Source organism: Hemiscyllium ocellatum, chromosome 5, assembly GCF_020745735.1.
Source record: "Hemiscyllium ocellatum isolate sHemOce1 chromosome 5, sHemOce1.pat.X.cur, whole genome shotgun sequence".
Taxonomy (NCBI): domain Eukaryota; kingdom Metazoa; phylum Chordata; class Chondrichthyes; order Orectolobiformes; family Hemiscylliidae; genus Hemiscyllium; species Hemiscyllium ocellatum.
The window spans coordinates 80,713,247-80,734,761 of NC_083405.1; the positions used below are offsets into that span (position 1 = coordinate 80,713,247).

At 39.5% G+C, this 21,515-nt stretch overlaps 1 protein-coding gene across 1 annotated transcript; it reads right to left on the minus strand.

The window, feature by feature from the left end:
• Positions 1 to 1,246: 1,246 nt before the first annotated feature.
• On the minus strand, positions 1,247 to 14,924 carry abitram (actin binding transcription modulator). The gene is made up of 6 exons (XM_060825517.1): positions 14,831 to 14,924; positions 9,054 to 9,105; positions 7,868 to 7,997; positions 5,641 to 5,717; positions 1,829 to 1,898; positions 1,247 to 1,741 (listed from the first exon to the last, which is right to left on the minus strand). The coding sequence occupies exons 1-6, from the start codon at positions 14,904 to 14,906 to the stop codon at positions 1,589 to 1,591; spliced, it is 558 nt and encodes a 185-aa protein (XP_060681500.1). The 5' UTR covers positions 14,907 to 14,924; the 3' UTR covers positions 1,247 to 1,588.
• Between the last annotated feature and the right edge of the window lie 6,591 nt (positions 14,925 to 21,515).

Consider the following 21,515-nt stretch of genomic DNA (forward strand, 5'->3'; position numbering starts at 1 on the left):
GAAAAATACACAAGAATTGAAAAGATCAGGTCATTCAGACCCGCAAGCCTGCTCAGCTCTTTAATACAATTGATCCTGATCTAAAAGTGACCCTAACTCCACATTCCTGCCAGGTCACTGTGACACCCCAGTAGTTAATTTGCCAACTTAAAAAAAACTTCTCTGTTTCCTGTCAGGTAACCAATCTTCTATCCACGTTAATAAGTTGCCACCTACGCACAAGTTATTTCTTGTCATAACCTTGGATATGGAATTTTATAAAATGCCTTATGGAACCCCACATATATCATTATCTACAGGATCCCCTTTATCCATTTTTCTTATTACTTACTTAACCCTAACTCATTAGTCAGTTGTAATCTCCCTTTCACAAAGGTTTTCCAATCTGCTGGGACGTTTCTGGAGTATGGGGAATTTTGGAAGATCACAATTAATTAATGCATCTAAATTCCTGTAGCCACTACTTTTAAAAATCCTAGGAAAAAAAGCCATTAGAGCCAAGGCTCTTGTCTACCTCCTAATGGTTTTCCCAGTATATTTCCTTGTTACAATTGTTTTATGTTCTTCCCTCGTGATTTTAAATATCACAATAATTGTTCAACACTTCATTTCCTGATTTCTCATTAATTCCCCATTCTCACTCTCACAGGCAAACATAAGTTATTCTTTTCTTCAACGTTTCTAAATTTCTAGTGAGCTTTCTAAAACTTTCATTTTCCCTTTGTAATGTTTGGTTTTATTCATTCACCACTGATTTCTAAGATCTTTTCAATATTCTAAACTTCGTAACCATATTTTGCATCCAACCCTGTGCCACATGTCACCTCAGCAAACTAAAATCCCCAAAAGCAGTCTTCTCCAGCCTCAGTATGTTGCTGAAGTACAAAGATGTGGGTATCAATGGTAAAGTAAGCAAGTATAACTTTTAACTAATTTAATTAAAAATATATGGTGGTGGCCTTAACTTGAGACCAACATGTGGGAAAGCAGGTAAGAGTCAATGTTGGTGTTACTGAAGTTGCAGAATTGTATGTCTCATGATGAAGAAAACACTAAGAGGGTACGAAAAACAGAAATATTTTCAAAATCTTAATTAAAATCAAAAATTGAAATATTTATAAGACACAAATTCAAAATCTCAAGAGATAGATGGAGTCTTCACTTTAAAACAATTCAGGATATTAAGCTCTATCAAAATCAAAGTGAAATTTAATAAAGCTTCACAGATTAATTTCTGAATAGCATTTTACACTGGTTTTCAAATTAAACGCTATTATACAAAAATCCTTCTCATTAAACAAGGTACAATCTTAAAACAACTTTAAACAACTCTAGGAAAAAGCAGGTAATACGATAACTGACTTTTTGTATATTGTTTTAAACATTATTTTCAATGAGCAATGAACTGAAGAAAACTGACTCTAAAGAACCATCCCCAGTTATCCAAGTATACAATTCAAGAGCAAAACTATTGCTTCATCACAGACCATCCATTTAAACACTTCTTTAAAGTATATTACTGCTTTAAATTTTCATCTGAAATAAAACAGCTTAACTTAAGGAATATAATCGCTAAGAGATGTGGGGTTTAGAGGTCAGTATTTCCCATTATTGCTGCTGTTGTCTTGTGTCTCTTTGAAATAATATCTTGATACTGTTCCTGGTTAATTAAACCTTGGGTTATACTTTTGCTTTCTTCAAATTTGGGTAATACAACAGCAATGTATCCTTCTGTAGATGGCTGATTATGGGACAGAAAGAAATATATGTTAATACAAATGACATAGAGCAAACCCTGGTAAATTAATGGGTGATAATCTTATTTTACCTTTTCTTGTAGAAGGCTGGGCTCCTGGAGAATATTTTCATTTACCTCCAGTAAACGTCCTCTGATACAGCTGCAATAAGAGGAAGGGAACTTGAATGGAAAACAGCTATTTTTTGTTTTTTATATAAGTTAATATAAACCATGAAAAGTAAACAACTTCCTTTTTCTTTTCTCCCATTTAAGGATTATTTTCAATTATCTTTCTGCCATTGTCAGCCATTTGTGAGTTGTTTGCAAACAAGAAAAGCATATTTCCTTAAACTATCATATTTGCTGTTTTGCCTGGGGTGATGCATTTTCATTGTGACAGAACATGGTTTTTAAATTAGCAACAGGACATTTCTCATGACCACAGGGTGGCTCTGTTGCTTTGGATATAACTTTTGGTTTTTAAAAAAAGTGAAAAATATTAGTTTTCAAAAACAACATGACTGCTGAGATGCAAGATTCAGCACATATGCAAGCACACAACCATTCTTAGCAAATAACTTGATACCCAACTGCTCATAGAGGAATTTTCATTATTCTACATTATGAATGTGTCAGTTCAAATCACACTTCTGGACAGGAACACATCTCAATACAAGTCACATTTATACCATTTACAAGGTACAAGGCTGGTGTACAATAGAATACCCCTCTTTTGCCTGGATTGGTGCAGCTACAAGAATACAAGAAGTTTAATACTATACAGGACCAAGCAGCCGATTTGACTAGAACCCTATTCCCCATATGGAACATTAACTCCTTCCAACACCAATGCAATAACTCCCAAAGGCTCTATCAGCAGCACCTTCCACATCCACAATCTCTATCACTTAGGTTATGAATAGTTAGTGCACACCACTGCCTGAAAGCTCCATGAAAACCACGCACCATCCTGACTTGAACCATATTGCTGCTCCTGCAGTGTCACTAGGTTAAAATCCTGGAACCCATTCCCTACAAGCTCTGTGATTACTTGTACCCTATTTATTGCAGAAGTTCAAGGCAGTAGCTCAACAGCATCCTTGAGTAATTAAGAATGGGAAATAAAACCAGCATTTAATGAGGAATAATGAATACCACTTTACACGAATGTGTTTAAGAGCTTGGGTAAGTTGCTACAGATAGTTATTTAACTGGCACTTGTGGCACAAATGTTACTTGCCATTTGTCACCCCAAACCTGGGCACTGTCCAGGTCTTGCTGGATTTAGACTTGGACTGCTTCAGTATGTTATGATTGGTATTGAATGTTCTTCTCAAATGATCTGACATCTGACCTTATGATGGAGGGAAGGGCATTGATGAAGCAGTTCAAGATGGTGGGTCCTAGGACATTACCCTGAGGAACTCTGTAGAAATGCCTTGGAATGGAGATCACTGACCTCCAATATTCACAGTCACCTTCCTTTTTGCCGGGTACGACCCCAACCAGTGGAGTTTCTGATGCCCATTGACTCCAGGTTGTCAGGGGCTGTCACTCTCAGCTGTTCTCTGGAATTCAGCTCTTTTGTCGATAGTTGAACCAAGGATGTAATGAGTTCAAGAACTGAATAGCCATGGTGGAACACAAACAGAACATCAATGAGCAGATTGTTTCTAAGCAAGTGCTGCTTGATAGCTCTATTAAGCAATTCTTCCAACACTTTGACGTCAAGAGTAGACTGATGGGGTGGTAACTGCACAGGTTGGATTTTTTTCCATTGTGTACACAGGACATATCACCTGTGGGGGTAATTTTCAACATTGTTGGAAAGATACCACTGTCGTGCCTTGTACTGGAACAGCTTCACTAGAGGCCTGGCAAGGTCTGCAGCACAGGCCATTAGTACTAATGTTGGAATGTAATCAATGCCCATAGCCTTTACAGTATCCAGTGTCTTCAGCTGTTTGATATCACATGTAGTGGAGCTAATTGGCTGGAGACAGGCATTTGAGATGCTAGGGAGCTCAGGTAGAGGCATGGATGGATCAAACTCAGCACTTCGGGCTGAAGGTTGTTAAAAACAATTCCTTGCAAAAGATAAAGTTTGTGTGCTGGGCCCCCATCATTGAGGAGGGTAATATAGTGGAGCCTTCTCCTCTAATGAATTGTTTGCTTGTCCAGTACCATTCGCGAATGCGCACGGCAGGACCTCAGAGCTCCAAGATCTAGAAAAATGCTGCAAGAAATTTGAAAAACAAATCTGCTGGACAAACTTAGCAGGTCTGGCAGCATCTATAGAAAGAGAAACCGAGTTAACGTGGAGTACAAAATGACTCTTCTGCAGAACAAATTACACAATGTTTTGCTTTGGAAGGCTTAGATCAGATGGGTTGGTTGTGAAATTGCTTTGCTCCGTCTATCTTTTGCTACTTATGTTGTTTGGCATGCAATAAGTCTTGTTTTGCAGCTTCACCAGGTTGACACCTCATTTTTAGATAAGCTCTGTGCTGCACGTGGCACTTCACTGATCCAAGATTGATTCTTTGGTTTGAGGGGAATGGTAGAGTGGGGGATATACCACGCCATGAGATTTCAGATTGTGTTAGCATGTTTTTGCTGATGTTGGCCCACAGCACCTCCATAGATACCCAGTCTGTAGTTGCTAGATCTGTTCAAAGAAGATTCCACTGAGCACTGTGATACAGTACCACACAACACAATGCAGAGTAATCTCAAGGTGGGCTTTGGCTCCACAAGAACTGTGGGGTTTGGTAACTCTTACGGATATTATCACAGATAGATGCATCTGCATGAGACAAATTGATGAGCAAGTTGAGAATGCCCATTCTGATTTAAGGCCACTGGTCCTGAAACATTAACTCTTGATTTCTCTCCACACATGTTGCCAGACCTGCTGACATTTTCCAGCAAATGGTGTTTTTGTTTTTAAGTCTCAGCATCTGCACAGTTCTTTTAGTTTTTGTTTTTCTCCCCACTTGTTAGCTCCATCATTACCTGTTGCACAACCTAGAAAGAGATTGTTGATTACAGACACTGAAGTTTCCCCACACAGAAAACTATTCAGTAGGATTTCCAGATTATTTCTGACCTAATGCTATAACATCTTTTGTGGTCTAGCAACAATGTTGAAGATAGCCAGGGAGACTCCTTCACAAATTACATACCATTGTGCGCCACCTACGGTCAGTCTGCCCTGTCAGTGGGTCTCCAGACTGTTGTTCAACTAGCCAGCAGGTCAGCTGTCCAATTTTGGGGATCTCTGAATTATAAGTCCAGTACGTTATGTAATCATCTCCCTCTAGCAGTCATCTGATAGCATTAAGATACATAAAAGGATTTCCCAAACACATCAATTCTATATTGAGCTAGTCCACCCACCACTGCAAAATGAGTCAACATCAAGACCACCATATCAGTATTTATGCATTATGACCCAAACAAAAATCATTTTAAGAAGTTTGAATGGAATATCAATTCATTGCGCCATGGAAGATAACAGCAGCTTTAAAGAAGCCAAAACCTACAGCCTCTCTCTGCACTGCTGTTCTGGTGCCCAAACACATGTACCATCACATCTTCCAACTACTCCTCCAATCAATAAACAAGGAGACACATGCAACCCTTAATCTGACCTAGTAATACCTCTACCATGTTTTCTTTGAACAGGTTAGGGATTTCTAGAATAGAGATTTGCAGTCAAAGATTTCCATCTATGGCCAGTATTAAAGGGAAAGTTTAATATATGGCACAGAGAAATATCTCAAATACACAAAGTTAATGTACAAAAATAAAAGGCAATTTAGGTAAATTTCATAATAGTTGGAATATTTAATGAATTTCACATAATTATCGCAGTCTAGAAAAAAAGAGAAAGACCTTGCCTGTATATTGTGTATTCCTCACCATCTGTACAAAGTATTCTGCATAATGGTGCAAGTTCTGTAAGAAACTGTCCACCCTGAAATAATTTAAACAAACATATATAATCAAATAATTTCACTAACCAGAAAGATAATCTATCAATATCTCAAAGCAACTATTTCTATCAATTTTCGTCAAACTGGCTTAAAATGAGCTTAATAGGATAGTCACAAGTGCAAACCTTACAGGTATAAAAAAGGTGCCAATGTTAACCAAATCAAAGATATCCAAACTGCAGCCTGAGGTCATATGGAGCCCTGCGAAGACCTTGTGAATTGCCCAAAACAAGAAGAGGTATCTTTTATAGCCACTGCATGCCAGCACTGTGCCTAATATCTACTGGCTAGAAGACTGGCCTCATTAGCAATTTTGAAAATAGAAGCCTCGCCATTTGCTCATCTTCTGTGCTTGACATAGAAAAGCTGCCTTGCTATCAGATCATTGTTCACTGTGCCTTGTCCAAACTTACAAATCAGATTTAAAATACAAATCAAACTCATAGCCTGGTTCATTTAAGCTTCCAACAGCAGAATACATTCGTAACCAGGGACCCATGTTCTGCAAATGAAAGGAATATGTTCAAGTCTTGTATCTTTTTTTGAACGATACCAGAGCTTGGGAGCCTAAATTCCAGGTTGGTGGTACCATGGCAACACCCCAGCCAATCAGTGCACCCTTTTACAGTCATTACCACAATTAATAATCAGTTGGTAACTTAGCTTCATGTTTACAAATCAAAATTGGTGTTTTGGATAACTGATTGTTTAAAATCAATTTACAAGAGACTTCACCAAAATAAATGTCATAGTACTTAGTTTGGCTCAAAGAGCTTGGAGGACTTGCAATAAAAATGCCCAAAACAGGGTAAAAATACTTGGCCTCCTGTAGAATAAGGTCTTTTTGAATTTAAAAAAAATTATTGGAATGTGGGTGTTCCTGGATGGGCCAGTGCTTATTGCACATCCATAGTTAAACTTGTGACAGTTATGAAGAGCTGCTTACTTGAACCGCTGCAGTGCTATAGGTACACCCACAATGCTATTAGGGAGGGAATTCCAAAATTTTGATCCAGCAATAATAAAGGAACTGCAATATATTTCCAAGTCAGGAAAGTAATTAGTTTGAAGGGGAACTTGCATTAGCATTCCCATTTGTCTGCTGCCCTTATCCTTCTTGATAGAAGTGTTGGGGGGTTTGCAAGATGTTGAAAATTTCTGCAGTGATGCTTGTCAATGGTAAACACTGGTGATAGAGGGACTGAATGCTTGTGGGTGTGCTTTTGATCAAGTAGGCTGCTTTTCTTGGATGGCATCAAGCTTCTTGAATGCTGTTGGAGATATACTCATCCAGGCAAGTGGAGAGTATTCCCCATACTCCTGACTTGGGCCAGAAGGTGTTAATAGCAATGGCTTTTGAAATCTGCAGGTATTACTAAATGTGAAAGGACAGCAAATTTCAGAAAATGTATTCAGAAGGATGGAGTCTTCCAAGAAATTTAAAAACAAACTGAAAAAGCCGGATGAAATATCCAATTCAATATTTCAATATGAAAACATTGGGTGAAAAAAGGGAGCTTTGGAGAATGAATGTGCTTTATAACATTTACAAATCAAATTGGGCTTATATATTATTGCACAAAAACAAATCAATGGAACCATCAGTATACAGCTTTAGCTATTGTACACTATGAAAAAAACTTGAAAAGCACAGGTATCAGCTTCACTTTCTTTACAAAAATATAAGTTTCAAACAAACATCTAAAAGAAAACTCCATCAGAATCACAATAAGAAACAAAAGCCACATAGATCCAAGTTACTTTGTGTTAGCTGATTGTTTTTGCAAAGTTTTCATTTTGCTCTTATGTATACTCTCCAAATTCTTTAGGTCTTAGATCTAGAAACATAGGAGGCCACTGATAAAGCAGATTTTCATTTAAATCCTGCTGAACACCACTACTGAAATAAACTTATGTGATTGTCAGGCTGAACTTTTTTTAATAAAAGTGGTGACCATGGGTTTAAATAACATTCCAAGAAATAAAATGTTTCAAAAACATTTATTAAAAAATGCCTACATTTACAACAGCATTGACTCATTCTATTACTTCTACATCCAGGTCATAGGAGAGGGAGAGCAAAGTGGGGAGGAAAGAGAAGGGATTCAAATAAAAAATAATCAAAACGTACCCGTTTAGATTTTCCTGAAACCTTGTTTTGTAGTCGACTACAGTTGGCACTGATCTGGTAGCTAATGCTTTTTATTTTTCTCCCACTCTGTAAAAGAGGGTGAGATTCTGCCAAAGTGATGACACATATCCTATTATAATCAAAAGAGTGGATTGATTTAGAGCTTTAAAGCAAATAAAAAAAATAAGCCTACATGCTTCCAATGTTAGTATAGCGTTATATGTTTATATTGTCAGGATTCTGATAACCATATTTAGTCATATGATTATCATGTACCAATTTTATTAAAGATATCATTAGGGACCAATTTCATATGGTGACAGGGTTAAGATAGACTAATAATAAAGGTAAGTAAATGGTTTGTTCAAGAACATAGATAGAAAATCTACTTCCATTTCATCAACACCAACTCATTTCTTTGGAATACTAATTTTGAAGGGCAATCATTACTGTTATTACTTTAAGTGTAGTTAATCATGCTATTGTTAAAAGGTGGCATAATATATGTACTTGAAGAGGTCCTATAAGAATTATGAGCTGAATGACTAGTTAATGAATTGCCTTGGTTGGGTTGGTTTGAAGTAAAATATTAGCCAGAACATTGGTAAATAAAACCAATCTTTGTCATGCAGCATGAGTAATGTCGCAGGTCATTATACTCTATTTGTTTCAGTGGTATGTTCAGACCCTGGAGAGGAATTTAAATCAATAACCTCACTAGTGAGTCAACCTTGAACTACATTTTAAAATTTAAGGACAAAAACTCAATGTAAAATTAATTACTTGTGCTTTCTTGGACCAACATCATGTAGGATTAATTTTATGTTTAAAAAAAAAGCGATCCTTACTTAGCACAGTCGCTAGGTATTTTGCAATATGGTCTAATGATTTAACTGCATGCTTTGGAACCCTGTTTAGCTACTTAATTCTTTAAGTTAGATTTCACAAATACTTTTAAAAATGATTACGTATGTAAATGCAAAAGGAAAATGCGTTAGCCATGCCTGAAATGTCCATTCTGTGTAAATTACTTCTCAATTTATATATTGTCAAACAATTACATACATTAGCTCAAATTACAGGAAACCTCTGTTACTTGTATCTTTGGTAAGATCACAAAATTGTACAATATTCTATTATTCTTTATGAAATAGCAATAGTAATACAACACATCACATATACCCACCTATTAGAATGCTGTAAGATACAATGATCTTCACACTGTTTCCCTTTAACATCTGGAATAAATAATGTTGTCAAAAATTGCAAAGCTGTACATTTTCACACTAAATATTCATCCATTCATAAAACTAACATTTCAAACTACATTTTTAAAAAACACCTCTTAGCAGTACAAAGTTATTATATTCCTTTTTTAAAATTTCATTTGAAACAGATCTTACATCTTCCTGTTAAATTCACTCATTTTATAATTTACATACTCTGTGAACTTGTTGGTCCTCACACCCTGCCAACACACATTGCGTTTTGTCCCTTCACCTCATCAAAGTCTGAATTTATTCACATACTATAATCAGTTCTTGATTCAGAAGGTTTCTTGGGCAAGTCCTTCTAAACCAGTGATCACTATCATTTACAAGAACAAGAGCAGCAGATACATGGAAACACCACCACTTGCAAGTTCCCTTCCAAGTTTTTGTTCCTTCCTAATTGATCTGCTTGCCTTGACCCATATTGCTAATATTCCTCCCTTCAACATTATAATATAGCCAGTTCCTCTAAGCACAGGTGTTGCCTGTCCTGCTGAGTATTTCCACCATGTTCAATTTCTAATTAAAACAATTGTTGGTTATTCAATGTTTTATTTTTGGGACCTACTGTGTTAATTGGTTGTTATACAACTAAAATAACTGACTACACTTCAAAGGGAATTCATTAGATGTGACATGCTTTGCCAGAAATTTACTTTCACAAATTGAAAGCTAGATGAGGATAAAGAACGGGTGCTTAGCAACACAACCAGCATGACTGTTGCTAACATAGTCACTGTTAATTTCAGTTTGGGGGGGGCCAGAATGGATGATATCCAACAACAGACGCAGTTGAACTGCAAATTATTTCAAGGCAGTTATACTAAATGGGAATGACCAGCAGAGAGAAATCTACCAGAACTATGCATGAGGCAGACAGTGAGAGCTAGAAATCCAAATATAAAAATCTGGACACCAGCAAAGAGTTCTAGAATGTGCAACCAGCCCAAGTTATGCATAAGTCATTACTTATCAGGGTAGTGCACAATGAGAAGAACAGAAGCCAGCCCAGATTAATGTGAGTTGCCAAATCTCTAAAGCATTGTAGTGAAGTTTGAAGAGTCACTCTTGTAAACTGTTTACTTGTTTGTCTAGTTATACAATTTGTATAACGGGACTCCTGTGGCATAGTTAGTATCCTTTAAGCCAGCAGGTCCATTTGTATAATGGACATGTTCATATACAACCAGATGTCTGTTCATGATAATAATATGTCTTTAAGAGACTTGCTCAAGTCATCATTGTATCCTAGACACAAGGGCCTCATTCTGATTTGATTTGACTTATTGTCATCTGTACCTAAGTTAAGTGAAAAGTTTTGTTTACCAGCAGTACAGGCAGATCATAGGAAGCAAGGGTATATAGATCATAGATCATAGAGTGAAAAAAAAGCCCTAGACAGAGGCATACAGGTTATATCACACAGGGCATGCACTAGGCAAGATCAGAATTATTTGAAGTTAGAAAGTCCATTCATCAGTCGAGTAACAACAGGGAAGAAGCTGTTCTTCAACCTGTTGGTGCATGTTTTCAGGCTTCGGTATCTTCTGCCTGAGGAAAGAGGTTGTAGGAGAGCATTACTTGGATGGGATGGGTCTTTGATGATGTTGACAGCCTTTCCACAGCAATGAGACATGTAAATGGAATTCATGGATGGAAAATTGACTTCCGTGATGGTCTGGGCTATGCACACACCATCTGTAGTTTCTTACGGTCCTGGGCAGAGCAGTTGCCATACCAGGCTGATATGTATCTGGACAGTATGCTTTCAATGGTATATCTGTAAAAGTTGGTGTGGGTCCTTGTGAAATTTCTGAATTATTCTGGAGTCACTCAAAGGTGTCTTTGTAACTTCAGAGCTTACCATCAGTATGAACTCATGTGCTCATGAATGTAATGTTTTCATACAAGAGCTAGATATAATACAGATCTGCTAAATTCGTCAATACCCACACATTTTATGATTGAGAGATAATAAACCACGAGGCAAAATATCCTATTAAAAGCAACATCACATGCTATCCTTGAAATTATGCTGAAAGCCAATAAGCTTTATCAGGGACACCCTGAAAGCCAATAAATTTTAATTTTGCTTTCCCCTTAATTTAATAGTTTAATTTACCTGCAGCGTCAGGGGCCGAGGGGTGACATCATAGAGGTTTGCAAACTCATGAGGGGCATGGATAAGATAAATAGACAAAGTCTCTTCCCTGGGGTGGAGCAGTCCAGAAGTAGAGAGCATAGGTTTAAGGTGAGAGGGGAAAGATATAAAAGAGACCTAAGGGGCAACCTTTTCACACAGAGGGTGATACGTGTATGGGATGAGCTGTCAGAGGAAGTGGTGGAGGTTAGTATAATAGCAACATTTAAAAGACATCGGGATGTGTATATGAATAGGAAGGATTTGGAGGGATATGGGCCGGATACTGGCAAGTGATTGGGTTGGGATATCTAGTCGGCATGGATGATTTGGACCCAAGGGTCTGTTTCCCTGCTGTACATCTCTATTACTCTATAATAGAGCAGTATTGAGAGAAAGTTTGGAAGGAGGTCAGTGTTCAAATTAATTAGACTCCTGAGAATAATTACTTCATAAAAACACTAGTTGATCTTCTGATATTGTAGACATTTTCTAAGCATACAACTAAACAGATTCCAGTCAATCTGATATGCATATTAAAATTGGCCTTCAGCTACTGACTGGAGATAAAATTGCAGTTCAAATTTGCATTTTCAGCTTAATGCATACAAATATACAAAGTAGATCACATGGCCTCTCAAGCCTGTTCTGAAATTATAGTAGATCACAGCTGATCTAATTCTATTCTCATCCACTCCAAACAAAAACAAGAATCTGAATATTTTTAAGACAGCTCGACAATGATAAGGCACAACATTTTAAAGTCACACAACCCTCAAAAATCTGAGCTAAACTGAAAGGGTGACTCGAACTTTAAAACAGCAATCTCTAGTTCTGACCCACAAAATGAAACATCCTTTCCACATCCACCTTGTCAAGACCATTCAGGATTTTAACTTCAGATCAAGTCAACCCTCACTCTAACTTCAGTGGAAATAAGCACAGCCTGCTCAACCAATTTAAATACAACACAGCAGAACAGATTTCAATCCAGTAAATCTTCTGAGTACCTCCAGTGTAATTATATCCCTATAAAAGGAATCAAAACTAGATATTGTATTTCCAGTATAGACATCTGTAAAGAATCATATCTCACTAATTTGATTGAGATTTTTGAAAAAGTAACAAAAAAGATTGATGAAGGCAGAGCAAGGGACATACTCTAATGGTCTTCAGTAAGGTATTCAACAAGATTCCGCATGGAATACAGGGAAAACTAGCCATTTGGATACAGAATTGACTCAAAAGTAAGAAATAGAGGGTTGCTATTCAGAGTGGAGGCTTGTGACCAGCTGTGTTCCACAAGGATCAGTGCTGGGTCCACTGCGTTTCATCATTTATATAAATGATTTGGATGTGAACATAGGAGGTATAGTTAGCAAGTTTGTAGATGACACCGAAATTGGTGGTGTAGTGGACAACAAAGAAGGTTACCTCAGTTGGACCAATGGGCCAAAGAGTGGCAGATGGAGTTTAATTTTGATAAATGTGAGGTGCTGCGTTTTGGAAAGACAAATCAGGGCAGGACTGAAACACCTAACAGTGAGGTCCTGGAGTGTTGCTAAACAAAGAGTCCTTGTAATGTGGGTTCATAGCTCGTTGAAAGTGGAGTTGCTGATAGACAGGATAGTGAAGGTGGCATTTGGTATGCCTGCCTTTACTGGTCAGTACATTGAATATAGGAGTTAGGACATTGGTTATACCACTTTTGGAATACTGCATTCAATTCTGGTCTCCCAACTATAGAAAGGACATTGTGAAACTTGAAAGGATTCAGAAAAGATTTACAAGGATATTCCTAGGGTTGGAGCTATAGGGAGAAACTGGATAGGCTAGGACTATTTACCCTGGAGCATCGGAGGCTGAGGAGTGATCTTATAGAGGCTTGAATAGAGTGGCATGAATAGAGTGAATAGCCAAAATATTCTCCATGGGGTGGGGGAGTCCAGAACTAGAGTACATAGGTTTAAGGGAAAGATTTAAAAGGGACATAAGGGGCAACTTTGTCACACAGAGGGTGGTGCGTGCATGGAATGAGCTGCCAGAGGAAGTGATGGAAGCTGGTACAATTGCAACATTTAAAAGGTATCTGGATGGGTATATGAATAGGAAGGGTTTATAAGGATATGTGCCAAATGCTGGCAAATTGGACTAGATTAATTTAGGATATCTAATCAGCATGAAGTTAGATTGAAGGATCTGTTTCCATGCTGTACAACTCTATGACTCACCAATGCTCTATATAACTGAAACACATCCCTTTACATTCAACTGCTCAATAGGTGACAGCATTCTATTAGCCATCATGATTGTGTTACATCTGCATAATAACCTGTTACTTATGCACAAGAACATCCAAATCTCTTTGCACCTCAGAACTCCACAGCTGTTCTCCCTTTGATTGTGTTTTTCTTATTCTTCCTGTCAAAGTACACAACTACACTTTGCCCAAATTATACACTGCCAGATTTTTCTCACTTACCCTATCTATACCCATCTGCAAGATAGAAATTCCATATATTTAGTGTTTATGTTCTTAGGACATTCAAGAAGTTTTACAGGCAATGTAGAGTCTCATTACATTTTGAGACTCGAGATATTCAGGTACAGTTTTTAAGCAGTTCGAATCTTCTCCAATTTGGTTTGGGACTGCAATATCCACCCTCCTTGAAAATTCTATACTGGCAAACTGAATAGGGAAAACCATATGCATTTTGTGAAGTTATTTTTTACTAACCATTTCATGATAATATAGATAATAGAAAGAATACAACAGTTGCCCATGAACCATCTCCACATAGTCTGACAATTTTGCCAAACCATGACCAAATTAAAAATGTCATCATGTCATCATGTGGGCGGCACAGTGGCTAGCACTGCTGCCTCACAGCGCCTGAGACCTGGGTTCAATTCCCAACTCAGGCGACTGACTGTGTGGAGTTTGCACATTCTCCCCGTGTCTGTGTGGGTTTCCTCCAGGTGCTCCGGTTTCCTCCCACAGTCACAAAGATGTGCGGGTCAGGTGAATTGGCCATGCTAAATTGCCCGTAGTGTTAGGTAAGGGGTAAATGTAGGGGTATGGGTGGGTTGCGCTTCGGTGGGTTGGTGTGGACTTGTTGGGCCGAAGGGCCTGTTTCCACACTGTAAGTAATCTAATCTAAAAAAAATGGAATCCTTCCAATCAGAGCGAGATTTTGGACTGGGTTTAGGCTGTGTTTCCATAGAAATCCAGATTATTTCCCTGAATTTCTGCGACATGGAAAGACAACCTAATCCCCTCCTTCTAGACTGTGGATATAGAGTACTGTACTGTCATCTCTTCCACAATTTGGAAAGCAGTGTCAGTCTATTGCTCGCAAATCCTGCTGAGGCTGGGATCTTGCCGTTCCTGGTGAGCACGGCTCCTGTTATTCAGCTGCGGGGCCACTTTAACAGCCCAGGTGCCGGGGCCTAGCCTCGGGGGGGAGGGCAGGCGGAGCGGCTGCTGTCGGACTGACTGCACCCTGCAGCCGAGGGAAGGGGAGGGAGCCCCACCAAAATACAGCCGCCTACCTGTCTTATACCAGCGCCTAAAGTAGCGATCAACCATCGAGGGAAAGGTCTGAACTGGCGCCTCATCCACCTCCATCACACACCGGAAGTAGGGAAGTCTCCTAGCAACAAAGCGGAAGTGCTTGATGGAAGCGTGGCGCTGTGTGCTTGTTCCAGCTTCAGACTGTGGTATGTTTGATAATCAGAAACTAATTGGCATACAAAGTGGAAATGTTAATACAGTAAGGAAGGAGGGTCATCGGAATCGAAACGTTGACTCTGCTTTCTTACCTGCTCAGTTCTTCTAATATTTTCTGGGGTTTTTTTTTGTTTATGCAGGATGCCTGCCACATTTTACTGCACTTTTGGCAGGGGACTATAATGCAGAAGTTCACCATGCACCTTCCTGGACAACTGCAGTGAATAAAGCTTCTAAGTCTGATTATTTCAAGAGACTGCAGCATCTATGCCTGGAAAAGTTGTACTGCGCTGGGAAAGGTATTTCACATGCCAGTCACTCATTCGGTTGAAGCTCTCCTGTCCAGTTCCAACCAGCTAACAGCACCAAAACAATTCTCGCTGATTCAGAAATGATATCTCCATGCCTGTAAATATGTTGCCTTATGCCTTTTTGCATTCATACGTCTTTTTACAGTTTGGTACACAGTGCTCTGCCACCAATAGTCCTACGGTTGATTGGGACATTCCCAGAGCGAAGGTTATCCTCAACTGCGTTCAGAAGTGAAGTCAACTAAAAGAGGTAGAGAGACTATGAGAAACAGCTAACTTCAAAGGATTTCATTGATGTTCCATAAGTATTTAAGTAATTATAAAAAAGCGAGACAACAGTTGGCAAAAAGATTTATGCTTGAATTAGAAAACATGGCTGAAATATCAACTACTGCAAATGTGTTGCTGGTCAAAGCACAGCAGGCCAGGCAGCATCTCAGGAATAGAGAATTCGACGTTTTGAGCATAAGCCCTTCATCAGGAAAAGCCCTTCCTGATGAAGGGCTTATGCTCGAAACGTCGAATTCTCTATTCCTGAGATGCTGCCTGGCCTGCTGTGCTTTGACCAGCAACACATTTGCAGCTGTGATCTCCAGCATCTGCAGACCTCATTTTTTACTCGAAATATCAACTATTTCAATCAAGATAAAAGATGTTGCCAAAATTGTGGAGGAGCAGTTACTTGAGATACTGCATGGAAATAAAAAGAAAAGGGATAGTTTTGGCAAAACCTGTTGTACTCCAAAGTGGGGCCATTTGAGGATACATACAAGGATATTAAGAGATTTAAGGTATTAATTTTCAAATCCTCTGTAGGTTCCAGAGAACTGGAGAATTGTAAAAGTTCACCTTTTTAATAAAAATGTGAGGATGAACGCAACTGCTACAGTTCAGTCAGTTTTTTTTTCTCTGTGATATGAAAGCCTTTAGAAATGATATTCTGGAATCTAATTAAGAGTCAGTTGGGCAAATATAATTAAAGCAAGCAAACATGGACTTCTTAAGGGAATATTGTTTTCTAACAACTTGATTGAGTTTTGATCAGATAACAGAGAGGGTGAATGACAAGAATGCAGCTGATGTGGTGTACATGTTTTTAATAGAGCACCACATAATAAGTTTATCAGCAAAGTTGAACCCCACAGAATAAAACGGAAAGTGCATAGCTGCAGCTGGCTGAGTGACAGCAACCAGAATAGTTGTGAACAGTTGTTTTTCTTGATAATTGGTTATCGTAGAGTGCAGTTTCAAAATTTGAAAATTAAACAAAGCTTGTAATTATTGTGAACTGATGAAGATAAAGATGGACTTCAAGAGAATATGGATTGGCTGATTGTAAGAGAGAGGTCGGAGAGGAATGTGGAGCGAATTGGTGGGAAGGAAAATGGACAGGTCATGAGGGCAGTGCTGAGTTGGAAGGCACCTTCGAACTTGGTACTGCCCTCGTGACTGTCCATCTTCCTTCCCACTTATCCGCTCCACCCTCCTCTCTGACCTATCACCATTACCCCCAACTTTATCTACCTATCGCACTCTCACCTATCTTCCCCATAGCCTCATCCACCTCCCATTTATCTTCTTAACCCCTTGGCTCACAATCCTATTTCCTGATGAAGGGTTTATGCATGAAACGTTGAATCTCCTGCTCCTTGGATGCTGCCTGATCTGCTGTGCTTTTCCAGCACCACACTCTCGACTCTGATCTCCACCATCTGCAGTCCTCACTTTTTTCTGATTGTGGGAGAGCAAAGGACCTGAGGGCACTGCCTCAGATTGAAGAGATGACTTTTACACGCTTTCTGTTACATGAGCCACAACTTCCTTTTTTAAATAAGACCATAATATTTAGAAGCAGAATTAGGTCATTCAGCCCATCAAATCTCCACCGCCATGCAATCATGGCTGATGTATTTCTTAACTACATTCTCCTACCTTCTCCCTGTGACCTTTGATCCCCTTAAAAATTAACCTATCTCTGTCTCAACTACACTCAATTTCTTGGCCTACACACCTACTGAAGCAATGAGTTCTACAGATTAACCAGCCTCTGGCTGAAGAAATTGTTCCTCATCTTAGTTCTAAAAGCTCGTCCCTTCAATCTAAGGCTGTGCCCTCAGGTCCTGGTCTCTTCTACAAGTAGAAACTTTGTTCCACATCCACTCTATTCAGGCCTCTCAATATTCTGTAAGTTTCAATGATATTCTCCCTCTACATTCTCAACGCCAATGCCCTCAACTGCTCTTCACATGACAAGCCTTTCATCACTGGGCTCATTCTTGATCCTTCCAAAGCCAACACATTCTTCCTTCGCTACAGGTCCCAAAACTGCACACAATATTCTAAATGCAGTCTAACCAGAGCCTTATACAGCATCAGCAGTACATTCCTAGTCTTGGAAGCATCTTGTCAAAATGAATGTTAACATTGCAATTGGCTTATAACTGCCAACTGAACCCTCTTGTTAACCTGAAGATAATCCTGAACTAGGATTCCCAAGTTCTTTTGTGCTTCACTTTCCAAAGCCTATCCCCATTTAGAAAATAGTCTGTCTTCATTTTTCCTACCAAAGTACTTAATCTCACACTTTCCCACATTGTATTCCAAGGCACAAATCAGGAATGTGATGGAATGCTTCCCACTTGCCTGGATGAGTATAGCTCCAGCAACACTCAAGAAGCTTGAGACCATCCAGGACAAAGCAGCCCACTTAATTGGCTCTACATCCACTCCTTCCATTACTGATGCTCAGCAGCAACAATGTGTACCATTTACAAGATGCACTGTAGAAATTCACCAAAGATCCTCGGACAATACCTTTCAAATCCATGACCACTTCCATCTAGAAGGACAAGGGCAGCAGATACATGGGAACACCACCACCTTCAAGTTCCCCTCCAAGCCACTCACCATCCTGACTTGGGAATGTATCACTATTCCTGCACTATCACTGGGTCAAAATCCTAGAATTCCCTCTCTAAAAACAATGTGGGTCAACCCACAACAGGTGGACTGCAGTGGTTCAAGAAAGCAGCTCACCACCACCTTCTCAAGGTCAGCCAGGGATAGGCAATAATTGCTGGCCAGCCAGCGATACCCACATCCCACAAATGAATGTTTTAAAATCTGCCATTTTGTTTGCTCAGTCTCCTCGTCTGTCCAAGTCCTTCTGCAGGCTGTCCACTTCCTCAATACTACCGGTCTTTCCAGCTATCTTTGTATCATCTTCAAACAAGATAATAATGCTCTCAATACTTTTGTCCAGATCGTTAATGTATAAGGTGAGTAGTTGCGGTCCCAACATTGACCCTTGCAGAACTCCACCCGACACTGGCTGCCATCATGAAAAAGACCCCGCCACTCTCTGCCTTCTGGCAGTCATTATGTGGACTTCACCTGATGAAAGAGCAGTGCTCTGAAAGCTTGTGATTTCAAATAAATGTATCGGACCACAACCTGGTGTCGTGTGACTTCTGACTTCTGCCAGTCAGCCAATCCTTCATCCAAGCCAGTATTTTCCCCCTAACACCACGGGCTCTTATTTAGCAGCCTCCTATGTGGCACCTCATCAAGGACCTCTGAAAATCAAAATCGATCAAATCCTGTGACTCTCCTTTGTCTAACTTGTTTGATACCTCCTCAATTCTAACAGACCTCCTCCAATGAATCCTTGCTGACTCAGCCCTATTTTACAATGCACTTCCAAGTACTGTGCAATCTCAACCTTAATAATGGACTCAAAAAACATAATAACTAAGGTCATGCCAACCAGTCTATAATTTTCTATCTTCTGTCTCCCTCCCTTTTTAAACAGGGCTGTTACTTCAGCCCTTTTGCAGTCGCCTGGCACCCTCCCTGTCTTCAGTGATTCCCAAAAGATCACACAAATTCCTTGAGAATTCCCCAGCACTTCTTTAGTGATAGTCATTAGACTTGCCTCTGCCCATGACTCCCTTGAAGTTCTGGTATGTTGCTGTGTCTTTCATTGTGAAAACTGATGCAAGGTACCTAATTAGTACCTCCACCATTTCTTTGTTCCTGTTACTACAGGTCGTAATGCTGTAATGTCTCTACACTATAAAAAATTGCTCTATGGAAAACTGTCATAGAAAATGGCGCTGTACAAAATCGCTGTAGAAAATAACTGTACCCATTTGGTAGAATGTTCGCATTATCCAAACAGCATCCACAATTCGTCAATCATGTTATGGCCAATTCGTGTTAACAACACGCACGTTCTACCAGAACAATCTCTAATTTTCCAGTGGTCTAATGTCCATTCTTGCCTCTCTTACCTTTTATTTATATAAATAACTTGCAATCTTCTTTCATTCTTCCAATCAGCTTACCCTCATATTTCAGCTTCTCCCCTCTTATTGCTTTTTATTACATTCAAGTAAAAAATGAGGTCTGCAGATGCTGGAGATCACAGCTGCAAATGTGTTGCTGGTCAAAGCACAGCAGGCCAGGCAGCATCTCAGGAATAGAGAATTCGACGTTTCGAGCATAAGCCCTTCATCAGGAATCTTCCTGATGAAGGGCTTATGCTCGAAACGTCGAATTCTCTATTCCTGAGATGCTGCCTGGCCTGCTGTGCTTTGACCAGCAACACATTTGCAGCTTTTATTACATTCAACTGAGGTTTAAGCCTTCATTCTGGGCTTTCAAAATCTCTGCAGTCTGTGTTTTTTCTCTTTGGAGGATTTATGGTGTAACTTAAGGTACATTTTGTGACAGTCTTTCCCCAAGAGTGTTAAAAGTAGAGCTACTCATTTTTGCTCTAGCTCATTAATTAAAACTAGAACCTGCCAGTTCTGTTTCATTTCATTTTTTTATTGCAACCAGAGACAGGAGAGAAAAATTTACAGGCATTGTGCGACTCACTGAGTGATTTAGCTGAAGACTGCTTCTTTGTTTATTTTTCCTTTTCAGTGGCTTTTAGCAGCTTTCAGCAGCATTGAACATTTTAGTGTTCCCCCTTTAGGAGTAGTGCTTCTATTAGAGATCTTCAGGTCTCATTTTAAGCTGCATTTCTGAGACCTTGTCACATGTTCATGGAATACAATGTATATTATTTTTTTTTAAGAATTGTTATAAATTGGCTCCTTGAAATGAGTCCTTCATGGCAGAAGTCACATGATTAGGAAGCAGATTAGTACAGCTTTCATCTAAACTGTCTCCTTCTGTGTTCTATTATTCTTTGCTTCTGTTCATAGTCATAGAGATGTACAGCACGGAAATAGACCTTTCGGTCCAACCCGTCCATGCCGATCAGATATCCCAACCCAATCTTGTCCCACCTGCCAGCACCCAGCCCACATCCCTCCAAATCCTTCCTATTCGTTTACCCATCCAAATGCCTCTTAAATGTTGCAATTGTATCACCATTTCCTCTGGCAGTTCATTCCATACCCGTACCACCCTCTGAGTGAAACGGTTGCCCCTTAGGTCTCTCTTAAATCTTTCCCCTCTTATCCTAAACCTATGCCCTCTAATTCTGGACTCACCGACCCAGGGAAAAGACTTTGCCTATTTACCTTATCTATGCCCCTCATAATTTTGTAAACCTCTATAAGGTCACCCCTCAAGCCTCCGACGCTCCAGGGAAAACAGCCCCAGCCTGTTCAACCTCTCCCTATAGCTTAAATTCTCCAACCCTGGCAACATCCTTGTAAATCTTTTCTGAACCTTTCAAGTTTCATAACATCTTTCTGATAGAAAGGAGACCAGAATTGCAAGCAATATTCTAACAGTGGCCTAACCAATGGCCTGAACAGCCGCAACATGACCTCCCAACTCCTGTACTCAATACTCTGACCAATAAGAGAAAGCATACCAAACGCCGCTTTCACTGTCCAATCTATCCTTGCAACTCCACTTTCAAGGAGCTATGAACCTGCACTCCAAGGTCTCTTTGTTCAGCAACACTCCCTAGGACCTTACCATTAAGTGTACAAGTCCTACTAAGATTTGCTTTCCCAAAATTAGATTAGATTATTTACAGTGTGGAAACAGGCCCTTCGGCCCAACAAGTCCACACCAACCCTCCGAAGAGCAACCCACTCAGACCCATTCCCCTACATTTACCCCTTCACCTGACACTTACGGGCAGTTTAGTATGGCCAGTTCACCTAACCTGCACATATTTGGACTGCGGAAGGAAACCCACGCAGACACGGGGAGAATGTGCAAACTCCAC

Excerpts from the sequence above, each read along its gene's own strand:
- abitram (XM_060825517.1), bottom strand. The coding sequence starts at position 14,906 with ATGGAGGTGGATGAGGCGCCAGTTCAGACCTTTCCCTCGATGGTTGAT. Across the intron at positions 9,106-14,830 it reads TAGGCGCTGGTATAAGACAG|ATGTTAAAGGGAAACAGTGT; the intron begins GTAGGCGGCTGT and ends TATTTATTCCAG. Across the intron at positions 7,998-9,053 it reads ATCTTACAGCATTCTAATAG|GATATGTGTCATCACTTTGG; the intron begins GTGGGTATATGT and ends TGATTATAATAG.